Source organism: Hemitrygon akajei, chromosome 9, assembly GCF_048418815.1.
Source record: "Hemitrygon akajei chromosome 9, sHemAka1.3, whole genome shotgun sequence".
NCBI classification, from domain to species: domain Eukaryota; kingdom Metazoa; phylum Chordata; class Chondrichthyes; order Myliobatiformes; family Dasyatidae; genus Hemitrygon; species Hemitrygon akajei.
Window position 1 is genome coordinate 144,467,668 of NC_133132.1, and position 25,846 is coordinate 144,493,513.

Below are 25,846 nucleotides of genomic sequence, written 5' to 3' on the forward strand. Positions count from 1 at the left end.
AGGGGCATCCATTCAAAATAGAGATGTGGAGAAATTTCTTTAGCCAGAGGGTGGTGAATGTGTGGAATTTATTGCCACGTGCAGCTGTGGAGGCCAGGTCATTGGGTGTATTTAAGGCAGAGATTGATAGGTTCTTGATTGGACATGGCATCAAAGGTTACAGGGAGAAGGCCGGGAAATGGGGTTGAGGAGGAGAAAATAACAATCAGCCATGATTGAATGGCGGAGCAGACTCGATGGGCCAAATGGCCTAATTCTGCTCTTATGTCTTATAGTCTTATGGTCTTACTACCTCTCAAAGGTCAGGCTGTTGGACTGAAGGGGATAACTTCACTCAACTTCACTTGCCCTGTCATTTAAATGTTTCCACAATCTGTGGACTCACCTTCAAGGGCTCATCATCTCATGTTCTTGATATTTATTTCCAATTTAGTAATTATTATTATTTATTTAATTTTGCATATGCACAGTATATTGCCCTTTGTACACTAGTTTAACACCCAAGTTTGTGTGATCTTTCATCGATTCTCTTATGGTTATTATTTGATTATGGATTTATTCAGTATGCCCGAAGAAAATGAATATCAGGGTTGCATATGGTGATATATATACACCGGAATAATAAATTTACTTTGAACTTTTAAAGCAATTTAACTTGCAGAGCTACAAGCTACCTTGTTTTAGTGTTAATTAAATACATCATATACTGGGATGCTGGGTGATTTCTGCTTCTTTTGCAATAGATGCTAAAGGAAGGAAAGTTAGAAAGCTTGTTCACTTTTAATTAGAGATACAGCATGGTAACAAGCTCTTCCAGCCCAACGAGCCCGCGCTGCCCAATTCCACCCCTGTGACTACTAAGCTGTACAATTTGGAAAGTGGGAGGAAAGCTGAGCATCCACAGGGAGAGTGAACAAACTCGTTACAGATAGCGGCAGAATTGAACCTGGTTAGTGCATTACGCTATTGTGGAACCTGGTAGAGTTTCTAATGGCTAGAGTGGTAGATATGCAGAAAAATATGAGCTCCAGACCGTGCAGATCCGTGAACAATTTGTAGGATTCCTCTGGTTTGCAGGCTCTGTCATGGGTGGCAATCCACCTAGCATTTCATTGTGTAAACCAAAACCTTCTCCAGTCGGCTTCTCTCTCAAAGTCCTGCTCTGCAGGAGAAACAATACAGGAGCTCGCTCAATGGGGAGCTGACCCCCGCACTATCTTTTGCCCCCTCTCTGGCTGTAGGCCACTTACTGTATGCCTGGTGCATTCTCTCACCAGATCCTGGTGTCAAGCAACATACCCAATTAGGTATGGTATTAATGTGTTCAAATTGACTGACTTTGAAACTTAAGCATTGTGCAACCTGTTTAGGTGGCATCATGAAATTCATACTATGAGAAGACTATTTGCAGCCATTCAGAGCTACATGTCGCTACAGCCTCTGCCATGGCCTGAATGCATCATCAGAAAATGATGCAGCCTATTCCCTTCCACACTGTTAGATTATTATGTCTTTTCGAGTGGTCCATCATAACTTCATGATGACCACAACCTGCTCCAGCCCGCAACACGCATCTCTCAAAGGCTGCCTTCAGATAGTGCTGGTGAACTTTAGATGCAGGCTGGCCCTCCATACTGTGGGCTCTCTGCTGCGGTCAGCTGCTACAACTGACTCTGTTGCCTACTTCTCTCTCATTAGATAGCAGACAGCATAAACTTTCCTCAACGAGAAGCAGCAGCAAAGGGTTAATCACTATCTCCATGCCCATTTGCTGGGGCTTTGGATTTAACCTGTGTGGTGTGGTGCATGAAGACTCCTTTCGTGACGTTGGTGTCTGTGGTGTACAACAATTGCAAGAAATATTAAGAATCTGCTCAAGCCTGAGATTACAAATATAATTACCTTTTCCGCAAACAGCCTTTTCTATAATGGCCAATGTTGGGATCATTAATCACCTCTAAACACTGCTTTGATGGGCAGGAGGGGAAATCGAAATTATGAGCAACATTATGCTGTAAGGAATAAATTACAAAGTATTTTGTTGATGTCATTTATAATTACAAGTAAAAATAACCTTTTCTCCCATATGCCATTGTGCTATAGTTGGTGAAGTGTGTAGAATATTAATGTAAGCCTCTGTATAATTTAATCCAATGGTACTGACAGGAAAAGCAAACAGAATGTCAAGGGCAAAGTCACATGACACCAAGGACAACACAGTACACGTTTGACACATCGATTCTCCTCCCTGTCATATTAACTCTCCTTGAGAAACTTATCACTAACAGAAGAAGTGCAGAAGTTAGAAATCGGAAACAAAAACAGAAAATGCAGGAAGCACTCCACAGATCAGGCAATACAGGGAGATTGGCCCATGGGGGCCTCCGCCAACCGGCAGCTATTCTCATTCGTAACCCTGAGCAATGAGGCTATATACAAGAAATCGGGGCCAACCTAGTACTATCTGATACTTAATTCTAGTAATTCCAGCGATAATCAGTCTGAAATAGGAGTTCCATCTAATCCAGAATTTTAAAGCCTTTTGCGGCAACATTATAGGCCCAAAGTTTCCTGGCCTCTATCCTTGGCATGCAAGCACCCATTAATGCCAGAGTTACCCAGTGTAGGTGTCTCTGGGAGAAGTTCTGTGCAGAAGCCTTCACATTCCTCAGTGGATAATTTAAGTGCGTATAATTATAGCATGAGGCATAATCAATACAAGCTTTGTCCAGAAAATTAAGCTCCAGTTTTAATACTGGATATTAGCCTGGCACTCTCGTGCAGGGCTGAAGAAATGCTGCACTGCCGAAGATAATAGTTTTTCAAATATTCAGCCAACGGCACTTCTGCATTCTCACATGGAAATGAAGGATCCCACGGCTCTAATTTAAAGAACAGGGATCTATCTCTGCTATCCAGGCTCATATCTATCCCTCAGACAATCTAACAGAAACAGATTATTTGCCCCAGTATCAGATTGACAAGTATGGGAAAACCTCATTTCTAGCACCTTTGTGGCTATAAAGTAATTTTTGGTCAAACTGAAAGAGATATGAAGAATCCAACTCTTTCCTCTTTTGTTTCATTATTGCTACAGTAGTTTGAGTCAACTAAATTTATCATTTCGTTGGGCCAAACGGTTTGTAAAGCTGAAATTCTCCCCATACACTATGGATTAAAAAGGTATGGATTAAAAATCTTTCACCAAATCTTCCCAGCTCATTTGGATTAATTTTTTTGTCAGCAGTGATTACCAATGCCAATACAATTCTGGGCATATGTTCCAGGTTGTTACAATTTCCTAGGCTTCGGTCAGGCACATTAATGGATTGCAGTGCTGTCATTGTACATTGGTCCAGTAGATCCATAATTAATTAATATAACATTTATTACAATATAATGCAAAAGCATTCTTTTTTTAATCCCACAAACCACTTTCAAGATTCAGATTGAATAGAACAGCCAAGTGCAAAGTGTTAGTATTTAATTCAGCTTTCATATTTTCAAAATAATGCAGAAATAATTGGTGTTGTCTTTGCAATGACAATTCCAGTCATGCATTAATTAAATATAGTAGGAAGTACTGAGTAAGGCAGAAGAGAGGACAGGTTAAAAAAGATGTTAGACTTCCATCAAATAGAGAATAAGTTAAAAATCCAATATGTACCCCAAAGCTGTTGTATTCAAGTTATATTTGATTCTGTGCAGGTATGTCTTCAACAATATTCTAAATGGAAAATACAGTTTTTCTTTGGCTGAAACGAGATTCAGTATAAGTTATAAAACACATTGCAAATGGCTGTGAATCTAACTCACGGTCTTAAACTGACATTTAATCTAGAATCAGAAAAAAAGAGGGAGAAACCCCGGCTTTATGAATAAAATTACTGTCATTATTGTGGATTTTGTAAAGCACACCCTTTGTCCACGCTTGCAGTGAAGAAATCTGGCAGTTTAAATTGGACTTTACACTTCAGCACGTCTGTATTTCCAGGCAATAGGCAAGGTTACAAAATCGGTTAATTAGGAGTGAATTGACACGTTTGTAAGAGAGGATTAATCTTGTTGCGAAAGAAGATTGAAAGTAGTACAGATTTTAGCTGGATTGATTATTTTTCTGTATAAGCAGAGGCTCACTGTTCAGTAAAGAAGATGATCTGAAGGTTATTGCAATGATAGTTTTGGAATATTAATGCTTGATTAGAATAATCACATTCTAAATATGAATGAAGCAGATACAGCAACAAGATTGGCCTCTCCTTGAAGTGAACATCTAAAGAGTTAAGGGATTAATTAGGCATTATTATCTAAGGAAATCTATTGTCTCTTAACTTGAAAAATATATATATATAAAGGATGTGGCACCACTATGAGGCCATACTCTATATCTCATCACACTGGGGTCCAAATTCAATCAGAAAAATATTTTAATTCAAAGATGATGCTACTGTGACACTGTAATTTCCTTCGGGATCAATAAAGTACAAGGGGTGATTGATAAGTTTGTGGCCTAAGGCAGAAGGAGTCAACTTTAGAAAACCTAGCACATTTATTTTTCAACATAGTCCCCCCTCCTGCATTTACACACTTAGTCCAGCAGTCGTGGAGCATACAGATCTTGGACCTCCAGAAAGTGGCCACAGCAGGGGTGATTGATAAGTTCGTGGGTAAGGTAGAAGGAGATGAGTTATACAGCTCTCATTAGATGCACGTGCAGTTCAACTCTTTGAGTGATTATGCAGAAAGTTTGAAGTTAATAACATCAGTTAACTTATCGGGGTGATTGATAAGTTCGTGGCCTAAGGTAGAATGAGATGAGTTATTAACCTCAAACTTTCTGCATAATCTCTCAAAGAGTTTACCTGCATGTGCATGTAACGAGAGCTGTATAACTCATCTCCTTCTACCCTAGGCCATGAACTTATCAATCACCCCTGCAGTGGATATTTGAAAAATAAATGTGCTAGGTTTCCTAAAATTGACTCCTTCTACCTTAGGCCACAAACATATCAATCACCCCTATCTATCTATTAGCTCTATATATCACATGTACATTGAAACATACAGTGAAATGTGTCATTTGTGTGAAACCAAATCAGTGAGGAACGTGCTGGAGGGGAAGACATCCCATGAGTAATACTATGTTCTCAGCACCAATGTAGCGCTCACACGACTTACTAACACTAATGCAAAGGACTTTGGAATGTGGAAGGAAACTGGAGCACCTGGAGGAAACCCGCGTGGCCACAGGGAATAGGGAATAGGTGGACAGTGGTGGGAATTGAACACTGATTGACGGTTGCTGACAAAGAGGATGCAGGTAGTTGAATGATTTGGGCTGAGACCCTTGGTCGTGACAGTGAAGGGTCTCGGCCTGAAACTTTGACTGTACTCTTTTCCATAGATGCTGCCTGGCCTGCTGAGTTCCTTGAACATTTTGTGTGTGTTGTTTAAATATCCACAACCTTTCTGTGGGAAAGCTAAGATTTGTTAGAAGAAAACTGTGTTGTCAATTGTACAAGTAAGAAAGCATTCTGTAAACTGACGTCTGCAGCTCTAGGCAAGGAAATTATTGCTTCCCACTCTTCTGTCATGAAGCTGTAAGGCAAATGGTAGTTACCATCTCTCAAGAAATAATTTGGGCTCAGGCCTGTCAGATCACTCACAACTCTGTATATAAAAACTTCATCTGTGAAAGACTTCAAAATGAACTAAGCAGTAACATTTCCTCACACTGAAATCTTGCATCATGAAGCAATATTTTATGAGGCAGGAGACAACACAATACTGGATTCTGGCCAGGAAACTGTTCCTACTGACACCTTCTCATTGCACATTCCTATAAGATTTATTCCCACTATTTGAGCTACTACTTACAATGAAGCTCGTGGGTTTGGCAGGATTTCCTATCATCCAGCTCTCATTATCCTATAATATTATCACCTTCCCCCTTTCTCTATAGCTTGATGATGCAAGGTTGCAGCCCAGAAAATTTTAAATGCCATGAAATGTCATTAAATTTATTGATATGATTTGTTTATGAGTAGCTGGGCACATCCAATAGAAGGATAAGAGTGCAATCTGTACGTACTTATTTCTCAGCCCTCATGTCACCACATTTTCAACCCACCAGTATTTATTCCTCCGGAAAGGTTGCTTACTCCTAGAAGGTGAGGAAGAATTGTTGAGGGACCCTGTAGTGATGTAGCCTCTTTAAAGAGATGTCAGTTTGGCAGAGCAAGTGATCGCCAACAGGTTCCCCAAGTATTAAAATGGTGCTTGTCGAGCAAACCAACAACAGAAAGGCAGAGATTTCTGTCCCTCTGCAAGAGGCAACTCGCATAGCAATAGTGGGGAAAACTAACTGCTCAGAATCAGAATCAGATCTAATATCACTAGTGTATGTTGTGAAAATTGCACATTGCCATACAGAATAATAATAATCCCCACAATCTGAGCAGACTAGATGTCAACAAGGAAGCATTGAAAGCCTGGGTCAGAGTTGGAGACCTCTCTCCAGAAACAGAGGTTCCTTGTGGCAATACAGGACCAGGTGATCAACACACAAAAAAGATCAAAAATTCATAATAAAACAACAACACATTCAAGATAAATGTAAAAGATGTCAAGAGCCACCAGAAGCAATTCAACTTATTGCAGGATCCTGTAGCAGTTTAGTTCAATCTGATTACTTACACAGGCACAGTCAAGTGGCAAACACCATTCATTAAAGTACTGCTTTAAAATACAAATACGTAAATTAAATCACACCTTACCATAAATACAAGACTGATCCAGTTTTAGTATACTACAACAGTATTATATTGGAATATCACAAATTATATTACGACTGATCCATTATTACAGATAGGACAACTCATAATATCCATCCAGATATAATAATACAGGATAAACAGGGACGAACAACTTACTTAATAGATACAGCCATTCCAAACAAGCATACTTACAGAAATCAATAAGTGAAAACCACTAAACAATGTAGAATTAAAGAGGTAATTGATAGACTTTGCACCATGAAGAAGGTGTACATTGTCCTGATAGTAATATCTACAACTGGTATCATCCAAAGTTACTACACGATAGCATTAAACAATTAGGGCTACCCAGTAATATCTCTGTAAATCTTCAGAAAGCCACAATGCTAAACACCACTAGAATAGTCCGAAAGTTCCTAGCAATTGAGAAATGAGCGTGTTTGGCTATGCCCATACCTCAGGTTTTACCAGCTTGAGCTGAGAAAAAAATATGTAAAATCAAGTAAATATTACAAAAAAAGAGCAAAAGAAGTGTTGAAGTAGTGTTTGTGGGTTCATTGTCTGTTCAGAAATCTGATGGTGGAGAGGAGGAAGCTGTCCTAAAATGGTGAATGTGTGTTATCAGGTTCCTGTACTTCCTCCTTGATGGAAGCAATGGGAAGAGGGCATGCCCTGGGTCACGGGGTCCTTAATGATGGATGCCGCCTTTTTGAGGCATCATTTTTTGAAGACGTCCTCGATGCTGGGGAGGCCAGTGGCCATGACAGAGCTATCTGAGTTCACAACTTTCTGCAGCTTTTCCAGTCCTGTGCAGTCACTCAGAGATTTTGAGACAGTATTTCCAAAAGCGTTCATTTACATAGTAGTCAATTGGCTAGTGTGCTGAAATCCATTAGAAATGAGCCTTGCTTGTGATGTATGTCACTGGAGCTTGCTCTTCCTTGTCTGCAGATGACCCGACAGTGCAGGAAATGAATAGAAACATGCCGCTACAGACGGGAGAAATGATCATTATCGTCACAGTCCTGATCATGTGGGCAGGTAGGTAACTCGCTTTTGGTCAAATTATGTATTTATTCCTGTACACTTTGTTTGATTCAACTTATACATTGCTGGTGGGGTAAACCTACTGCTTAGCAACTAGAAGGATGCCTGGAAGCAGCCAGTTTTTAATCACTTTACTTCGTGGAAGCTCAGACCTGTCGAGCACAGACTCTGCCTCCCCCTTGGGATAAACGTGGGATGTGAGACCCCCACGCTCCTCACAGTGTCCAGCTGAATGGTGCAAAATTCCTCGGGTTTCCCAGCCCTGCTGACAGAACCAGTGCCAGGACAATTGAATGGGAAGAAGTGGCCACTGAATATTGGATTAATGGATTAAAACAATAAAATTAATAACATTTTATCATTGTATTGTTTTAGTATTATTTTTATTTTCAAATCATATTCATAGATTCACAGATTCAAAGTTACACAGACCCCTTCACCCATCATGTCTTGCTGACCAAGATGCCTGTCTGTGCTAATCCCATTTGTCTGCATTTGGCCCATGTCCCTCTGAACCTTTCCTATCCATGCACCCTTCCAAATGCCTGTTAGACATTATAATTGTATTTGAGCTTTTGTAAAGGCATCTACAAATATTCAACCTTAGTGCAGCTTTGATTGCTATCAAAGCTATTCTGCTGCAGGAGTGCCTCAGTGCCCTTAGAACTCTCTGCCATCAACAAGCTGCTGGCTTCCTTGAGGAGAGCTGTGCACAAGCCCCAGTGTAGAGACAACACAGATTTGCTTCATTAATTTCTCACAAAGTAAGTTAATTGTACAATGGCCTAACTTTGAAACTATTTTGTGATTACTTTTAAATAAAGCGGCAGAGGTGAAACCTTCTCATTGCAGAAAGATTGTGATCACCTTCAGTCATGAAGCGTAGGCAACTATTTTTGAACAGTCACAGACGGTTGTAAAGTTCACAGTTGTTGATGAGGAATCGGAAGACAATATTAGCACTTTATTGAAGTAATCCCCGAGACTGAAACCACCAGAAGTGTGTTAAATGTGTGGTGCTGAGCAGGCTGATGCCAGTTTTATTTCTGATGGCCTGCTGCTGCAGAGTGCTGCTGTACATGGACCTTGCACTATGCGGGCCATCAAAGTGGGGCCAGTAATCCAGAGCAGGAGGATGAAGGGCTGAGAGATTGTAAAGACCCCAAGGGAGGGTCAGTCAGTCAGAAGGAGACATGGATCATCATCAGCAGTCAGAACGTTGGGTCACAGTTGGATTTAGAGGTGACAGTGGGGGGAGGGGGGTATAGAATTGACAATAAAGGCTGGCCAGCTAAATGAGAGCTACAACAAAATGTAAATTTTCAGTCACCAACTACTGTTCAGCTGGAAGCTGTCATCAGAACATCCAGCCACCCACAGTAAAACAGTGGTTCTAAACATGAAGCATTGTACAATTGCAGTCCACGTAGATGGTGTCATGTCGCATTTGACATCACAACCGATATCTCGCCTTCCATGTGGGAGAGCCTGTCATGTTCACAGAGGCCCCTACGCATTAGATTCTCTGTGCCAAAGTCTCTCAGGCAAATAGATCTCCAAGCATACAGGTAAAATTTTAGTAATTCTCTAGAATTTGGCTAACTTTGGTATTTATTGTCCATGCTTAATTATCCTTCAATCTAGTGACTTTCTTGACCGATTAAAAGTCACCCAGAATGCTGTTGCCATGGAGTCACTTACAGGCCTGACTGGCAACATCAGGAGATTTTCTTCCCTGAAAGACATAAGTAAAGCAGAAACATTTTTGTAGTTTCCCAGATCCTTGGGTCTGTTAGTGATCCCCTGATTGCATTTTATCACACCAAAGCCTCAAACGAGTCTTAGCCTTGTGGGTCTGAGAGAACATCAAGAAAAGCTGAGTTAGAACAGGGAATGTTCACATCTATTCTTCTTGCCCCACAACAAGAGAAAGAAGAATCTGATCTTCTATGTTATTTTGGCGAGTTGACAAACATCATCTTAAGCATTCTCCCCGGTCTCAATCTCAATATTACACTTAAAGAATGGCCTCCTGAAGTAGGCAGGGTTACTTGCTGACATGTACAGAATCAGGGCTGTTGCCAGTGGTAAAAATTTTCAGATACAAGACAGCGACTATACTCTAGATACATTCCAGGCTTTATACTAGTTGGCAAATGGTCTAACCAGTAACTCTTAAAAGACTTTCTGGAGGCCATATAAAAATGACAGTAACACTTCTCACAGCCCTAAAGCAATCTGTTACTGTGTGGTCTCAACTCAGACACTCCCATTCACTGAGTTCCTGCACTAATTTTACTTATCTTGCCCATGACATCACACTCATCAATCTTTTAATGAGCTGCATGCTGGTATCTATCCAATGCTTGATAACCACAGCACCCTCCAATAACTTGTCCTGGGCTGAAGTCTGAAGCTTCAGGTGACAGAATATCACATCTACATTTCCTTCAGCTCTTTGAAGCTAAGTATGTTGCTCATTGGCCTGAGACTGACTGACACTGTGGGAGGCCATGGGTAGCGCACCAGCTAAGAAAAAGCCCAGCGAGGTGTGATCCTAACTGCACACTGGTCATCTAGCTGCTTGCTGAATTTACCCCTTTGAGAGTCTGCTTGCTGCAATCTGAGAGCACAGACAGGAGGCTGGAGCACTCTGAAGCGACGATGGTCCACAGCACTCAGTGGAGGCTGAAGACCCTACCAGATTCAGCCTTGTAGGTCACAGAGCACGTCAAGAAAACCTGAGTTACAACATGCACTGTTCATACATAGAACATAGAACTTTACAGCACAGTACAGGCCCTTCAGCCCACGTTGTTGTGCTGACCTTATAACTTTCTTTCCTCTTGCCCCACAACAAGAGAAAGAACAATCTGACCTTCAACATTATCTTGGCAAGTTGACTCCAGCATCTCAAGTATTCTGCCAGGTCTCCCTCTCAATATTAAACTGAAAGTGCTCTGCTGAATAATAGTTACCCCTCCACCCGTCTTGTCTTGGGGCTTTGTGAAAAGGTTCATTTATATTTGTTACGATGGAAAAGTTACAACTGAAGCAGAGGAATGCTTATCTCTACATGAGCTACATATTATTTGGTAAATCATTGTCCAAAAGGATTTACAGATGCGTTGTGCATTATTTTAGCAGAATTATATGGATAAAGTATTTCCCAGTTTGAAGATTGTGTAATTCAGTTTCATCTAGAAAATGAAAGCATTTTCTCTGTCTGAGATAAGAAAGATGGAGAGTTTTTCATGAACAAAGCAGGTTTTTGTGAACTGACATTTCTGAAGTCTTCATTTGTGGAGACAAACTGAAAGGGAAAGAATAAGCACTCTCAAGACAGAATCCCATTCCTGACACCATCGCTACCAAAGAGCTACAAAATATAGCTATTCATTTGCAAATGTTTTAGCATTAATAGACCCATGTTAAACACCATGCAAACACAAGGAAATCTGCAGATGCTGGAAATTCAAACAACAACACACACAAAATGCTCATGGAACACAGCAGGCCAGGCCGCATCTATAGGGAGAAGCGCTGTTGACGTTTTGGGCTGAGACGTCAACAGCACTTCTCCCTATAGATGCTGCCTGGCCTGCTGTGTTCCACCAGCATTTTGTGTGTGTTAAGCACCATGTATTGTTTTCTAACATTCTTAAGACCACCTTGGATGGAAAGTTGCCCAAGCCCTGGATTTCCTTTTGATTGTCCAGTACTAAGCACTTGGTTTAGTCTAGAGATTGTGAATTTCGGAGGGAAAATTAAGCTCAACTAATAAACAGCTGTGATTTATGCCCTCAAATAAATACTTAAGCTGTTTTCGTGTGAGCCTCGTGATTGGCTGCTGGTTAGACATAGCTTACTCAAAGTACTAGACCCACATACTGTAGATTTGATTGTCAATTTACTTTGATCCTCCAGAAATTCTTTAAGTTAATTCATATCTTCTAAATGCCCTAGTCCAAGGAAGTAGGGATGAGTGGCCTGAAAAAATATTTTCTAGAAGGTCTTAGAGGCTGCTTCTCAACCTAATTATAAGGATGTTAGTGGTTAACAAAATCTGAACAGAATAAAGAAATATATCTTTGGATCCTGTCTCACCCTCTCTAATTCTGTATTTGGACAGGATCAGGCATTGGGACCTTTTCCAAAATGAGTATCCTATTTATCATCCAAACAAAATTAAGGACAGCATCAGAAATATTCAAGTTCAAGTTTAATTGTCATTCAACCATACATGAATGCGCACAAATACAGCCAAATGAAACAGCGTTACACTGAAGTGAAGGTACAAAAGACAGTATTAACAACACACAGCTCAAGGCACATATAGCACTATCAGATATTAGTAAAATACAGTCACACAAAAAATATATAGTCCAAGACCCTGAGTCTAGAATGTTGCAGATATCTGCTGTCGACCACAATATAGCTTGCTTTCTACCGAGTGAACATTCAGTTTTCACATCTCTCAGTGTTCTCCTCTACCCACTTGCCCCCATTCAAGGAAGGCGTAGGAGTCCATGCCAGTCACAATAAAAGTAGAATTGTAGCTGCTTGACATGTTTTAATATTTCAGTACATTCCAAAGTGCTTTACAGCAAATGAAGCTCAAGGTGCAGAAACCCAGTCCACTGGGCTCTACTTTTCCAGCCTCGAAAACAAGGAAGAACAGAACCATTCTTTTGTTATCTTTATGGATAAAGGGTGTAGCAGAAACATAAGAGATGTAAAATAAATCTAACCATCTGTGCCTGTCCTTGTCACAAATAAACAAGGAATTTACTGCCACATTCCTAGGATTATTCAAAAATGCCTATTTAATTGCAGGGTGCTCCATATATATATTCAAGCCATTATCACAAACATCAGTGTGTTTACTGGTGTCTTCAACATTTCCACATATGTACTGGAGCAAAAGCTATAGAATTCAGAAAAAAAGGAAAGCCCACAGTAAAGGATTATCCCTGAAATATTTTGACAACTAACAGTTACTTATTGAGATAATTTGCTATTTTTTGTATTTAAAACAGTTTTAGGTAGAGGCATCACAATGATTAGAGAATGAAAAACATATCATTTTGTTACACATATCACGTGTTTCACATTGTCAATGATTTAGGTAATGGAACTGATGGCTTTGTGGCTAAATTTGAGGATGATATGGAGATAGGTGGAGGGGTAGATAGTGCTGAAGAAACAGTAAGACTGCAGCAGGATTTCAATAGCTTTCAATAGGTACATTTAACGTCGGAGAAATGTATGCCATATATATCCTGAAATTCTTTTTTTTTTTTGCAAACATCCACAAAAACAGAGAGTTGCCCCAAAGAATGGAAAATTGGAAGAATGGGCAAAAATGTGGCAGGTGGAATACAGTGTTGCGAAATGTATGATAATGCATTTTGGTAAAAGGAACAATTGTTGAAGATGGTTTGATTTGAGATAAATTGGCAGATCAAAAGAATGTGTCAGAAGACAAAACACATGTCAAAATGAAAATTGAATATAGAGATAATCTAGTCTCTGTCTGGCAGAAAATATATTATAATGTAGTAGAAAGTGTTAGGAAATTGCACCTGCAGCTATAACACAGAAATCTGAAATGGATTGGTATGGAGTTCTTTCATTTCCCATTCTTGGGAAGCTATTTAAACAATTTTGAAATTATTTACTTTCATTTTTAGAGTATTAGGTACTGACAATTTATCTACTATTGCTTTGTTACCTCAATTTGAGGATGAAATAGTTAACTGTAAATAGGTACATCTAATGATTACCGTTGCATATTGGTTTGATTTCATTCCACAGAATGGCTCTTTGTTCATTAAGAAATCATTTTCTTCTTTGGTTTTACTTCTTCTGTAACATAAGCACACAACATAAATTTTTTACTTTTGCTCCTGGTAAAGGCTTTCTTGTTACAAAACAGTGAAGAATATTAGTGGCAGGATGTTTCCTGGGGAAATATTTTCTAAAGGCTATTCTAATTTGAGTGGAAGTCAGGGGGATTATGTTAGATTCATTATTTTCACTTTTAAGAAATAGTTGTCCCTGTTTATCACCAAAGAGGAAAATGTAGCCATGGTGTCATAGGGGCTTACTGAACATTTGCAAATATAATCTCATTGCATATTTTCAGAGGACTGCAGTTAAGAATTGCAGGATGCTGATGTAAAGGAAAATAGCATTTTTAAAAAATTCACGTATTTGTTACATATATCATGTGTTTCACATTGCTTGTGAATAATTTAGATAATAAAACTGATGGCTTTGTAGCAAAGTTTGAGGCTGATAGGAAGATCGGCGGAGGGGTAGGTAGTGCTGAGGGAGCAACATGATTGCTGCAGGACTTAGACACATTGGAAGAATAGGCAAAAAAGTGGCAGGTGGAATACAGTGCTGGGAAATGTATGATAATGCATTTTGGTAAAAAGAACAATAGTGCGGACTATTATCTAAATGAGGAGAAGGTTCAAACATCAGAGGTGCAGAGGGACTTAGGAGTCCTCATGCAAGACTCCCAGAAGGTTAATTTACAGGTCGAGTCTGTGGTAAAGAAGGCAAATGCAATGTTGGCATTTATTTCAAGAATATAAAAGCAAGGAGATAATGCTGAGCCTTTTTAAGACACGAGTCAGGCTGCACTTGAAGTATTGTCAACAGTTTTGGGCCCCATAATTCGGAAAGGATGTGCTGTCATTGAAAAAAGTCCAGAGGAGGTTCATGAGGACGATTCTGGGAATGAAGGGGTTAACATGTGAGCAATGTTTGGTGCTTTGGGCCTGTACTCACTGGAATTTAGAAGACTGTGGGGTGGGGGGAGATTCTGATTGAAACCTACCAGTTGTTGAAAGGACTAGATAGGGTGGGTGTGGAGAGGATTTTTCCTATGGTGGGGGTATCCAGAACTAGAGGGAACAGCCTCAAAATTGAGGGGTGACAGTTTAGAACAGAGATAAGGAGGAACTGTTTTAGCCAGAGAGTAGTAAATCTGTGGAATGCCCTGCCACAGACTGTGGTGGAGGCCAAGTCTGTGCATATATTTAAGGTGGAAGTTGATCGTTTCCTGGTCAGTCGGGTAATCAATGGATATGGTAAGAAGGCAGGTAAATGGGGTTGAGTGGGATCTGGGATCAGCCATGATGGAATGGTGGAGCAGACTCAATGGGCTGAATGGCCTAATTCTGCTCCTGTGTCTTATGTTCTTATGATACAATAAGGTAATTTCATAGAAAGGTCAATAGAATAAATGAATAGAATCTGAATAGGAACACCACCATAGTTATTTTATTTTCCTAAAGTGGTCTGTTTAATTATTGAAAAGGTCATTATGGTTTTGCTCTAAGTGGAGTCTGTTTATAATGGATATTCCTTGTATTGATTTTAGGATTTGCACACCTGAAATGCAATATACCGCAACTTTCGTCAAGTCATATTGTCCCTGTCCCTCTAGAAGTGGAAGTTTACCACTGAAATAACACAACCAAATAATTAATTTTAAATCACTGTGACATCCTTAAGTATTTTTTTTATTTTATTTTAGAGATCCAGCACAGTAATAGGCCCTCTGGACCAACAAGCCCACATCAACCATGTGACCTGATCAAAGTGTCATAGAAAAGTACAGCACAGAAACAGGCCCTTTGGCCTATCTAGTCAGCGCCGAAACATTTAAACCGCCTGTTTAAACCATCGACCTGCACTGGGACCATAGTCCTCCATATCCCTGCTATCCAAATTTCTCTTAAACGTTGTATTCGAGCTCGCATGCACCACTTGTGCTGGCAGCTCATTACACACTCTCACGCCCTTCTGAGTGAAGAAGTTTCCCCTCATGTACCCCTTAAACCACCATTCACCCTTAACCCCTGACCTCTGGTTGTAGTCCCACCCAAGTTCAGTGGAAAAAGCCTGCTTGCATCAATCCTATCTAAACCGCTCATAATGTTGTATACCTCCATTAAATCTCTTCTCATTTTTCTATGTTTGAAGGAATAATGTCCTAACCTATTCAATCTTTCCTTATAACTCAGGTCCTCCAGTCCCAGTAACATCCTTGTAAATGTTCTCTGTATTCTTTCAACCTTATTTATATCTTTCCTGTAGGTAGGTGACCAAAACCGCACACTATACTACAACATCTTATACAATTTTAACATAACATCCCACCGCCTGTACTCATTGCTTTGATTTATGAAGGCAAACATGCCGAAAGCTTTCTTTATGACCCTATCTACATGTGGTGCCACTTTCAATTAATTATGGACCTGTATTTCCAGATCCCTTTGTTCTACCACACTCCTCAGTGCCCTTCCATTCACTGTGTAAGACCAACCCTGTTTGGACCCGGCACTTGTCTGCACTAAATTGCATCTGCCATTTTTCAACCTATTTTCCCAGCTGGTCCATATCCCACTGCAAGCCATGATAGCCTTCCTCGCTGTCCACTACACCCCCTAATCTTGGTGACATCCACAAATTTGCTGATCCACTTAACCACATTATCATCCAGATCATTGATGTAGATGACAAACAACAAAGGACCCAGCACCAATCCCTGTGACATTCCACTAGTCACAGGCCTGCAGTCAGAGAGGCAAAACTTGACTACCACTCTCTGGCTTCTCCCAACAGGCCAATCTCTAATCCAATTTACTACCTCATCTTGAATGCCAAGCGACTGAACTTCTTTGACTCACCTCCCATGTGGGACCTTGTACAATGCCTTGCTAGAGACAATGTAGACAACATCCACTGTCTTTCCTTCATCCACTTTCCTGGTAACTTCCTCGAAAAAGATTGGTTAGACATGACCTACCACACACAAAGCCATGCTGACTATTCTTAATCAGTCCATGTCCATCCAAATACTGATATATCCAATCCCTTGGAATCCCAAATTGAATGTCTTTAGAATGTGGGAGGAAACTAGAGCACCTAGTGGAAACCCTTGTGGTAACTGGAAGTGTGTACAAACTCCTTTCAGGCAGCAATGGAACTGAACCCATGTCACTGCTGCTATAACAGCATTATGCTAACCACTACACTATCATGCCACTACCAGATTTCTTGTTTCTTACCAAACCATGTAACATTAGAATGTAAACATTAGTAACTGAACAGAGCTTCAGCCAACGTATTGGAGAACAACTTTCTTACTCTAATGCAGCACCAGTTTACCAGTCAAAATTTGGATTAGGCCCCTCCATTGATCAGGGTCGACCATGGATGTTGTATCTTAGCTGTTTATGAAAGCCAATTTGTAAGTCAGGGCAGTAAATATGGAGAGCAAGTTGTTGCTCATGCAGCAGGCTCTGTCTCTCCATGTAGCTGATGAATCCAAAGGAATGGAAGAGACTGATACAGTAAGGCACCAGCAGTGTCACTGGTGTTGCCAGTTGAACTCAACATAGGATTGTATTAGGGACTCCAGTTCAGATTTTTTCTTTGGAGTTTATTCCTGAAGGATCAGTTTTCCTTCTCCTAGATGAGCTGCCAACCACGGCCGATGAGCCCCATCTGCCCAAAGCGACTGGTTTCAAGGCACTAGTAACCAGCCTTTGACCCTTCTCCTATCAGTAGAAAAGGTTCGACTGGGCTTAGTAGTTAAGGCACACGTGAAGGCCTAGAGTTGGACTTGGTTGTCAGAAGCTATTTGAGATGCACCCCATTGGGAACATTCAATAGGTAGTGGGAGCTTATTCCCACTCTTCCCCCCGACTATGACAATATTAAGGGACCACCAGTCAAAATAGGCCAGAGGTTTACATGATTCTCTAAAGCCTATTCACATTGCACTTTATCTTCCCAGCTGCTGCTTTCATTCTCCCAGCAAGTAATCTTCATATTCTGCATAGATACGCATAAAATATAGTTGCATCTGGGATCTGATCAAGGATGGAATAAGCTGGAATTTTGTACAAAAGGCAAGGAAATCAGTACATAACTAAACATAATTCATGGCAGCTGTCAAAAAGCCTCTGAGACTACTAAAAACAAACGGCACAGATTGCTGTCATGGGGGTCTTGGCCCAGGAAGGTTTGGACAGAATTTTCCATGGAGTTCTAAGGATGAGTGTGTATTGAATATTTAGTACAAACAGCCATTACTGGAAACTTAAACCTTCATCTCAGCATTTGTCTCATCCTTTGAAGACCCTGTGATGGGGCTGGGGCTCTAATAAGACAGTGCATGTGAGCCTAAGTTGTTTTGACATCTCACTGACACACACAAAATGCTGGTGGAACACAGCAGGCCAGGCAGCATCTATAGGGAGAAGCGCTGCCGACATTTCGGGCCGAGACCCTTCGTCAGGACTAACCGAAAGGAAAGATAGTAAGAGATTTGAAAGTAGTGGGGGGAGGGGGAAATGCGAAATGATAGGAGAAGACCAGAGGGGGTGGGATGAAGCTAAGAGCTGGGAAGGTGATTGGTGAAAGTGATACAGAGCTGGAGAAGAGAAAGGATCATGGGATGGGAGGCCTCAGGAGAAAGTAAAGGAGGGGGGGAAGCACCAGAGGGAGATGGAGAACAGGCAAACAACTAAATATGTCAGGGATGGGGTAAGAAGCGGAGGAGGGGCATTAACGGAAGTTAGAGAAGTCAATGTTCATGCCATCAGGTTGGAGGCTACCCAGCCGGTATATAAGGTTTTGTTCCTCCAACCTGAGTTTGGATTCATTTTGAGAGTCTGTAGGTTATAGTAGATATCAGTAGATAGGCCTTCAGAGATGGAGACAGAAAGATCAAGAAAGGGGAGGGAGGTGTCAGAAATGGACCAGGTAAATTTGAGGGCAGAGTGAAAGTTGGAGGCAAAGTTAATGAAGTCAACGAGCTCAGCATGCGTTGAAGAGGCAGCGCCAATGCAGTCGTCGATGTAGCAAAGGAAAAGAGGGGGATGGATAACAGTATAGACTTGGAACATGGACTGTTCCACAAAGCCAACAAAAAGGCAGGCATAACTGGGACCCATACGGGTGCCTATGGCTACACCCTTGGTTTGGAGGAAGTGGGAGGAGCCAAAGGAAAAATTATTGAGAGTAAGAACTAATTCCGCTAGATGGAGGAGAGTGGTGGTAGAGGGGAATTGGTTAGGTCTGACCTTTTTGCAAGAGACAGGATTCCAGGACGAAGGAGATGACTTCCTTTTTTAAACAAAGGGGCTTCCCTTCGTCCACCATCAACTCTACTCTCAAACGCATCTCTCCCATTTCCCGCACATCTGCCCTCACCCCATCCACCCACCACCCCACTCGGGATAGGGTTCCCCTTGTCCTTACCTACCACCCCACCAGCCTCGAGGTCCAACGTATAATTCTCCGTAACTTCCGCCACCTCCAACGGGATCCCACTACCAAACACATTTTTCCTTCCCCCACTCTTTCTGCTTTTCACAGGGATCGCTCCCTACACGACTCCCTTGTCCACTCGTCCCCCCATCCCTTCCCACCGATCTCCCTCCTGGCACTTATCCTTGTAAACAGAACAAGTGCTACACCTGCCCTTACACTTCCTCCCTCACCACCATTCAGGGCCCCAGACAGTCCTTCCAGGTGAGGCGACACTTTACCTGTGAGTCGGCTGGTGTGGTATACTGCGTCCGGTGCTCCCGGTGTGGCTTTTTATATATTGGTGAGACCCGACGCAGACTGGAAGACCATTTCGCTGAACACCTACGCTCAGTCCGCCAGAAAAAGCAGGATCTCCCAGTGGCCACACATTTTAATTCCACGTCCCATTCCCATTCTGATATGTCTATCCATGGCCTCCTCTATTGTCAAAATGAATCCAAACTCAGGTTGGAGGAACAAAACCTTATATACCGGCTGGGTAGCCTCCAACCTGATGGCATGAACATTGACTTCTCTAACTTCCGTTAATGCCCCTCCTCCGCTTCTTACCCCATCCCTGACATATTTAGTTGTTTGCCTGTTCTCCATCTCCCTCTGGTGCTTCCCCCCCTCCTTTACTTTCTCCTGAGGCCTCCCATCCCATGATCCTTTCTCTTCTCCAGCTCTGTATCACTTTCACCAATCACCTTCCCAGCTCTTAGCTTCATCCCACCCCCTCTGGTCTTCTCCTATCATTTCGCATTTCCCCCTCCCCCCACTACTTTCAAATCTCTTACTATCTTTCCTTTCGGTTAGTCCTGACGAAGGGTCTCGGCCCGAAATGTCGGCAGCGCTTCTCCCTATAGATGCTGCCTGGCTTGCTGTGTTCTACCAGCATTTTGTGTGTGTTGTTGTTTGAATTTCCAGCATCTGCAGATTTCCTCGTGTTTGACATCTCACTGAATCATTTCTCCAACTGCTTCTCATATATGTTCATTCTTACAACTCAGTTAGGAAGATATGATTTTGGATGTCACTCTTATCTGTTCTGTTTCATGAGTGATTCAGTGTGGGACATTGATCTGAACATCAAACAACAAGACAAAATGCCCAACATTGAAGTCATAACTCAACCTAAGAGCCATTGAGCTGCAATGATGTGGAAACCTCATACATTGCAGTCTGTGTTGCAAATCCAACTCTTGAATATTCTTTAAAAACTGACTGCTTAATAACTATTGAACTTTCATCTTTTTATTATGCTGAGCAAGTAATTGCTTGCTGAAATGCCCAAACAAGAGAGACATTTTAATATGGCTGGTATTAATATGGCTTGGTCAATTGCTAGTGAGGGTACTGCCCAGTAGTAAACAGCTTGACCACAGTTAATTTGTTTCTGTAATGTTGGACATTTTGTTTGGACCAGACTGTTTGTGATGTGTATATCCTTGACTTTCTTGATGCTGGCTATTAGCTCAATGGCTCTGATATTGATATTGATAATTTACACTTCTTCTGCCTGACTGTGAGGAGATCTCAGTTGTCGACAGACAACACGTCACATATTCTAGAAACATAGAAAACCTACAGCACAATACAGGCCCTTCAGCCCACAAAGCTGTGCCAAACATGTCCTTATCTCAGAACTACCTGGGCTTACCCATAGCCTTCTATTTTTCTAAGCTCCATGTAGCCATCCAGGAGTCTCTTAAAAGACCCTATCATATCTGCCTCCACCATTGTCATTGACAGCCCATTCCATGCACTCACCACTCTCTGAGTAAAAAACTTACTCCTGACATCTCCTCTGTACCTACTTCTAAGCACCTTAGAACTGTGCCCTCTCATGCTAGCCATTTCAGCCCTGTGAAAAAGCCTCTGACTATCCACATGATCAATGCCTCTCATTATTTTGTACACCTCTATAAGGTCACCTCTCATCCTCCGTCACTCCAAGGAGAAAAGGCCGAGTTCACGCAACCTATTCTCATAAGGCATGCTCCCCAATCCAGGCAACATCCTTGAAAATCTACTCTGCACCCGTTCTATAGTTTCCACATCCTTCCTGTAGTGAGGTGACCAGAACTGAGCACAGTACTCCAAGTGGGGTCTGACCAGGGTCCTATATAGCTGCCACATTACCTCTCGGCTGTTGAACTCAATCCCACCATTGATGAAGGCCAATGCTCCATATGCCTTCTTAACCACAGAATCAACCTGCGTAGCAGCTTTGAGTGTCCTATGGACTTGGACCCCAAGATCCCTCTGATCCTCCGCACTGCCAAGAATCAATAGACAATAGGTGCAGGAGTAGGCCATTCGACCCTTCGAGCCAGCACCGCCATTTAATGTGATCATGGCTGATCATCCACAGTCAGTACCCCGTTCCTGCCTTTTCCCCATATCCCTTGACTCCACTATCTTTAAGAGCTATATCTAACTCTTTCGTGAAAGCATCCAGAGAATTGGCCTCCACTGCCTCCTGAGGCAGAGCATTCCACAGATCCACAACTCTCTGGGTGAAAATGTTTTTCCTCAACTCCGTTCTAAATGGCCTACCCTTTATTCTCAAACTGTGGCCTCTGGTTCTGGACTCCCCCACCATTGGGAACATGTTTCCTGCAATTAATGTCTTGCAATTAATGCTATACTCTGCTCCTCTTTTTCCTATAATGACCATCTTCAGCTGTTGGCTAACTTGTGCAATGTTGTGCAATCAAGTAATGAATTGGCAGAGGGCAAATATTGATTCTGATTTTCTGTTACTGACTGCTGTCATTTGTAAGAATCATTTTGCTGAAAGTATCCTAATTCACACTCACAGTTATATAAGTGGCAGAGCTATTTTTGGAAAGATATCATACCTTAGTTCAGAATAAACTTTTTTAAAAGATGAGTAGTGGACCTTTTATGCTTCAAACATTTTCTAGATTTAAATTCAACTTTTATTCTAAATTCTATTTAAATACAATTGGGATACAGCTAGCTAATCTGAGATCCTACAAATTGGTAAACATAGCAGAAGGTGGTTAGAAGCTGTTTCTATATACCTGAGTTAAAAAATAAATAAGAACTCCCTGTATATGTGGCATGGTTTCTGGCAATGGGTAATTTGTTTTGTCGATGCCTATTAGATAAAGCATTGGTGCAAGTAGTTCTTTGCCACATTGCGTTACCAGAATAAGATTTAATTTCACTGTTATAAGTCAGGAAATTTGTTATGTTGAGGCAGCAGTACATTACATACATAATAATAAAAATGCTATAAATTACTGTAAAAATATATATAAATAAGTTAATAAGTAGTGCAAATAAGAGACCACTAATATAGTGAGGTAGTGTTCACTGTCTATTCAAAAATCTGATGGTGGAGAGGAAGAAGCTGTTCCTGAAGCACTGAGTGTGTGTCTTCAGGCTCCTGTACTTTCTCCTTGATGGTTGTAATAAGAAGAGGGCAAGAACTGGATGATGGGGTCCTTATTGATGGATGCCACCTTTTGGAAGCATTACCTTTTGACAATGTCCTCAACGCTGGGAAGTCTGGTGCCCATGATGAAGCTGGCTGAGTTTGTAACTTTCTGCAGCTTTTTCCGATCCTGTACGTTGGTCCCTACACACCAGATGGTGATGTAACCAGTTAGAATGCTCGCCATGGTACTTCTGTAGAAACTTGCAAGTGTTCGGTATCTTTTTTTGTAACTGCATCAATATGTTGGTTCCAGGATAGATATTCAGAGACGTTGACATGCAGAAACTTGAAACAGCTCACCCTATCCACTGCTGATTCTTCAATGAGGAATTGTGTATGTTCTCTTGACTTCCCCTTCCTGAAGTCCACAATCAATTCCTTGGTCTTACTGACATTGAGTGCAAGGTTTTTGTTGCAACACCACTCGACCAGCTGATTTACCTCACTCTTGTATGCCTCCTCGTCACCATCTGGAATTCTGCCAACAGTTGTGTCATTTGCAAATTTATAGATGGTGTTAAGGCTACACAAACATGGTTGTGGAGAGAGTAGAGGAGTGGACTAAGCATGCACTAATGTTGATTGCCAGTGAAGAGGAGATATTATTTCTAATCTACATTGACTTGTCTTCCAATGAGGATGTCAAGGATCCAGTTGCAGAGGGAGGTACAGAGGCCACGGTTTTCGAGCTTGTTCATTAAAATTGAGGGTATGATTGTGTTAAATGCCGAGCTGTCTGTAATCAATAAATAGTAGCTTGACATAGTAATTACTATTCACCAGTTGGTCGAAGGACATGTAGAGGGCCAGTGAGATTGCACCTGCAATAGATGTATTTTGGCAATAGGCAAATTGCAGTGGGTCCAGATCCTTACTTTGGCAGGAATTGATTCTGGCCATGACTAACCCCACATAGCATTTTTTCACGGTAGATGTGGAAGGAATTGGGTGATTTTCAGCTCCCGCTGCTCTTCTTGGGCACTGGTATGACTGTTGCCCTTTTGAAGCAGGTGGGAACTTCCAGCTGTAGCAGTGAGAAATTGAAGGTGTTCTTGATGGTTGGCATAGATTTTCAGAGCCCTACCAGGTACACCATTAGGGTCTGATGCCTTGCAAGGGTTCATCCTCTTGAAAGATGTTCTGATGTTGGCCTCCAAGACAGATATCTCAGCATTAGAAGAGCAGATTATTATTGAAATGGTGAAAGGTTGCAGCATGCTGTTGTGCAGAGGGACTTAGGGATGCTTGTTCGTGAATTGCAAGTTGGCTTGCAGGTACAACAGGTTATTAAGAAGGCAAACGGAATGTTGGCCTTCATTGCTAGAGGGATTGAATTCAAGAGCAGGGAGGTTATGCTGCAACTATACAGGGTACTGGTGAGACTGCACCTGGAGTACTGTATGCAGTTCTGGTCTCTATACTTGAGGAAGGATATACTGGCTTTGGAGGCAGTGCAGAGGAGGTTCACCAAGTTGATTCCAGAGATGAAGGGGTTAACCTATGAGGAGAGATTGAGTTGCCTGGACTATGCTCTCTGGAATTCAGATGAATAAGAGGGGATCTGATAGAAACATACAGAATTTTGAAAGGGATAGATAAGGTAGAAGTAGGAAAGTTGTTTCCATTGGTAGGTGAGATTAGAATTAGGGGACATTGCCTCAAGATTCAGAGGAGAAGATTTAGGACAGAAATGAGGAGAAGCTGTTCTTCCCAGAGATTGGTGAATCTGTGGAATTCTCTGCCCAGGGAAGCAGTTGAGGCTTCTTCACTCAATATATTTAAGATACAGTTGGATAGATTTTCACATAGTAGGAGAATTAAGGGTTATGGGGGAAAGGCAGGTAGATAAAGCTGAGTTTATGGACAGATCAGCCATGATCTTATTGAATGGCGGGGCAGGCTCGATGGACCAGATGTGACTTCTAAAACGTTGATAAAACCTCCTGCTCCTATTTCTTATGTTCTTATTACCAGATGCTGCAGGGATTTGCACAGATGTAGTTTTATTCTCCCTTTCCAAGTATTTCTCCCTTCCACAATGTTTAAAAATTGAATACAGCATTCTCTGAACACTTGCACATTTCTGTAGTATATTTTAAGAATCTCAAGTTCCTTTGTATTTTGAAGGCATTGACTATATCTACGCATCAGCTTCCAAAACTGTGATAACCAGAACATCCATTGATAAAGCAAATGCTCAGGAGTCTTGGTGGCCACTTCAAAGATGGAGGACTCTGAGAGCAAACTAGCATTTTTAATACTGTAAATACAATAAAGGCTGTTTGATGACATATGCATTGATAATTTTAATGAGCTCAGTAACCCTTTAGGGATGAGATTTGATGAGGATTGAGAGAAGCTGGCATAAAAGAAGAATTGAGGCTAGCATTGATCAGCCACAGTCATAATGAATGGCAGAACTGGCTTGAGGAACACAGTGGTCTACTCCTGTTCCTATTTTCTTGTGCTCTTGCTAGTTAACATAGGGAAGCTAGGGTCCATTGGACACATATAGAATAGCAAGACAACTTATTGGTAAAATGCTGCAAGGGAAGAAGCCCTGCAATATCAATCTAGGGACCTAGGCTGTAGATTAAAGAGCAGGACCTCCAAGACTGTGATCTCTAATGCCTCTAGCAAAGAGTGGGCTACAGAGTACATATCCAATTAGGTGTGGGTGGTGGGGGTTGGGAGGAGATGCGGTCAAGTGTAGAAGGCAGTTATGGAAAGGGATAAGGATGGTCTAAAAATCAGACTTCTTTTTGGAGAGAGATTGATTTCAATGTAACAAGACAAGACGTGGCAGAAGTACACTGGGAGCATTCATGTGCAAATAAGTCTATATTAGATGAATTGGAGTCATTCAAAAGTGAAGTAATGAGAGATTAGGGCTGACATTTACTCACAAGGATGAAAGATAATGGCAGCAAATTGAAGAAACCTATATGACAAAGGATATTAAGAGTTCTATAATGAAGACAAGGCCACTTTGTGAAGCTTGTTTGCAATTGCCCACAGCATGCAGTAAGTACATTGTACACTGTCTCAGCACACTGAGCTAGGCAATTGGTTCTTAAAGATCATGCTGAAGTATTTTACTTACCTTAGTGTATAGCCACAATAGTTGTGAGCGCATCTCGCATCTTCGTGTTCAAACCTCAGACTATTGTATCCATTAGCAACTTCCACCTTACTATTTGACTCTGTTTAATCC

The 25,846-nt window shown here is 41.4% G+C and overlaps 1 protein-coding gene across 2 annotated transcripts in view; it reads left to right on the plus strand.

The window, feature by feature from the left end:
- The window catches only part of fndc4a (fibronectin type III domain containing 4a), a 212,218-nt gene that overhangs the window by 164,577 nt on the left and 21,795 nt on the right, over window positions 1-25,846 (plus strand). The window contains exon 4 of one of the 2 annotated variants that reach the window (XM_073057186.1): window positions 7,728-7,817. The exons of the other annotated variant lie outside the window; for it this stretch is intronic. Within the exon in view, the coding sequence (XP_072913287.1) occupies window positions 7,728-7,817 (90 nt within the window). The remainder of the gene's footprint in view (window positions 1-7,727; window positions 7,818-25,846) is intronic. 2 annotated transcript variants of the gene reach the window in all.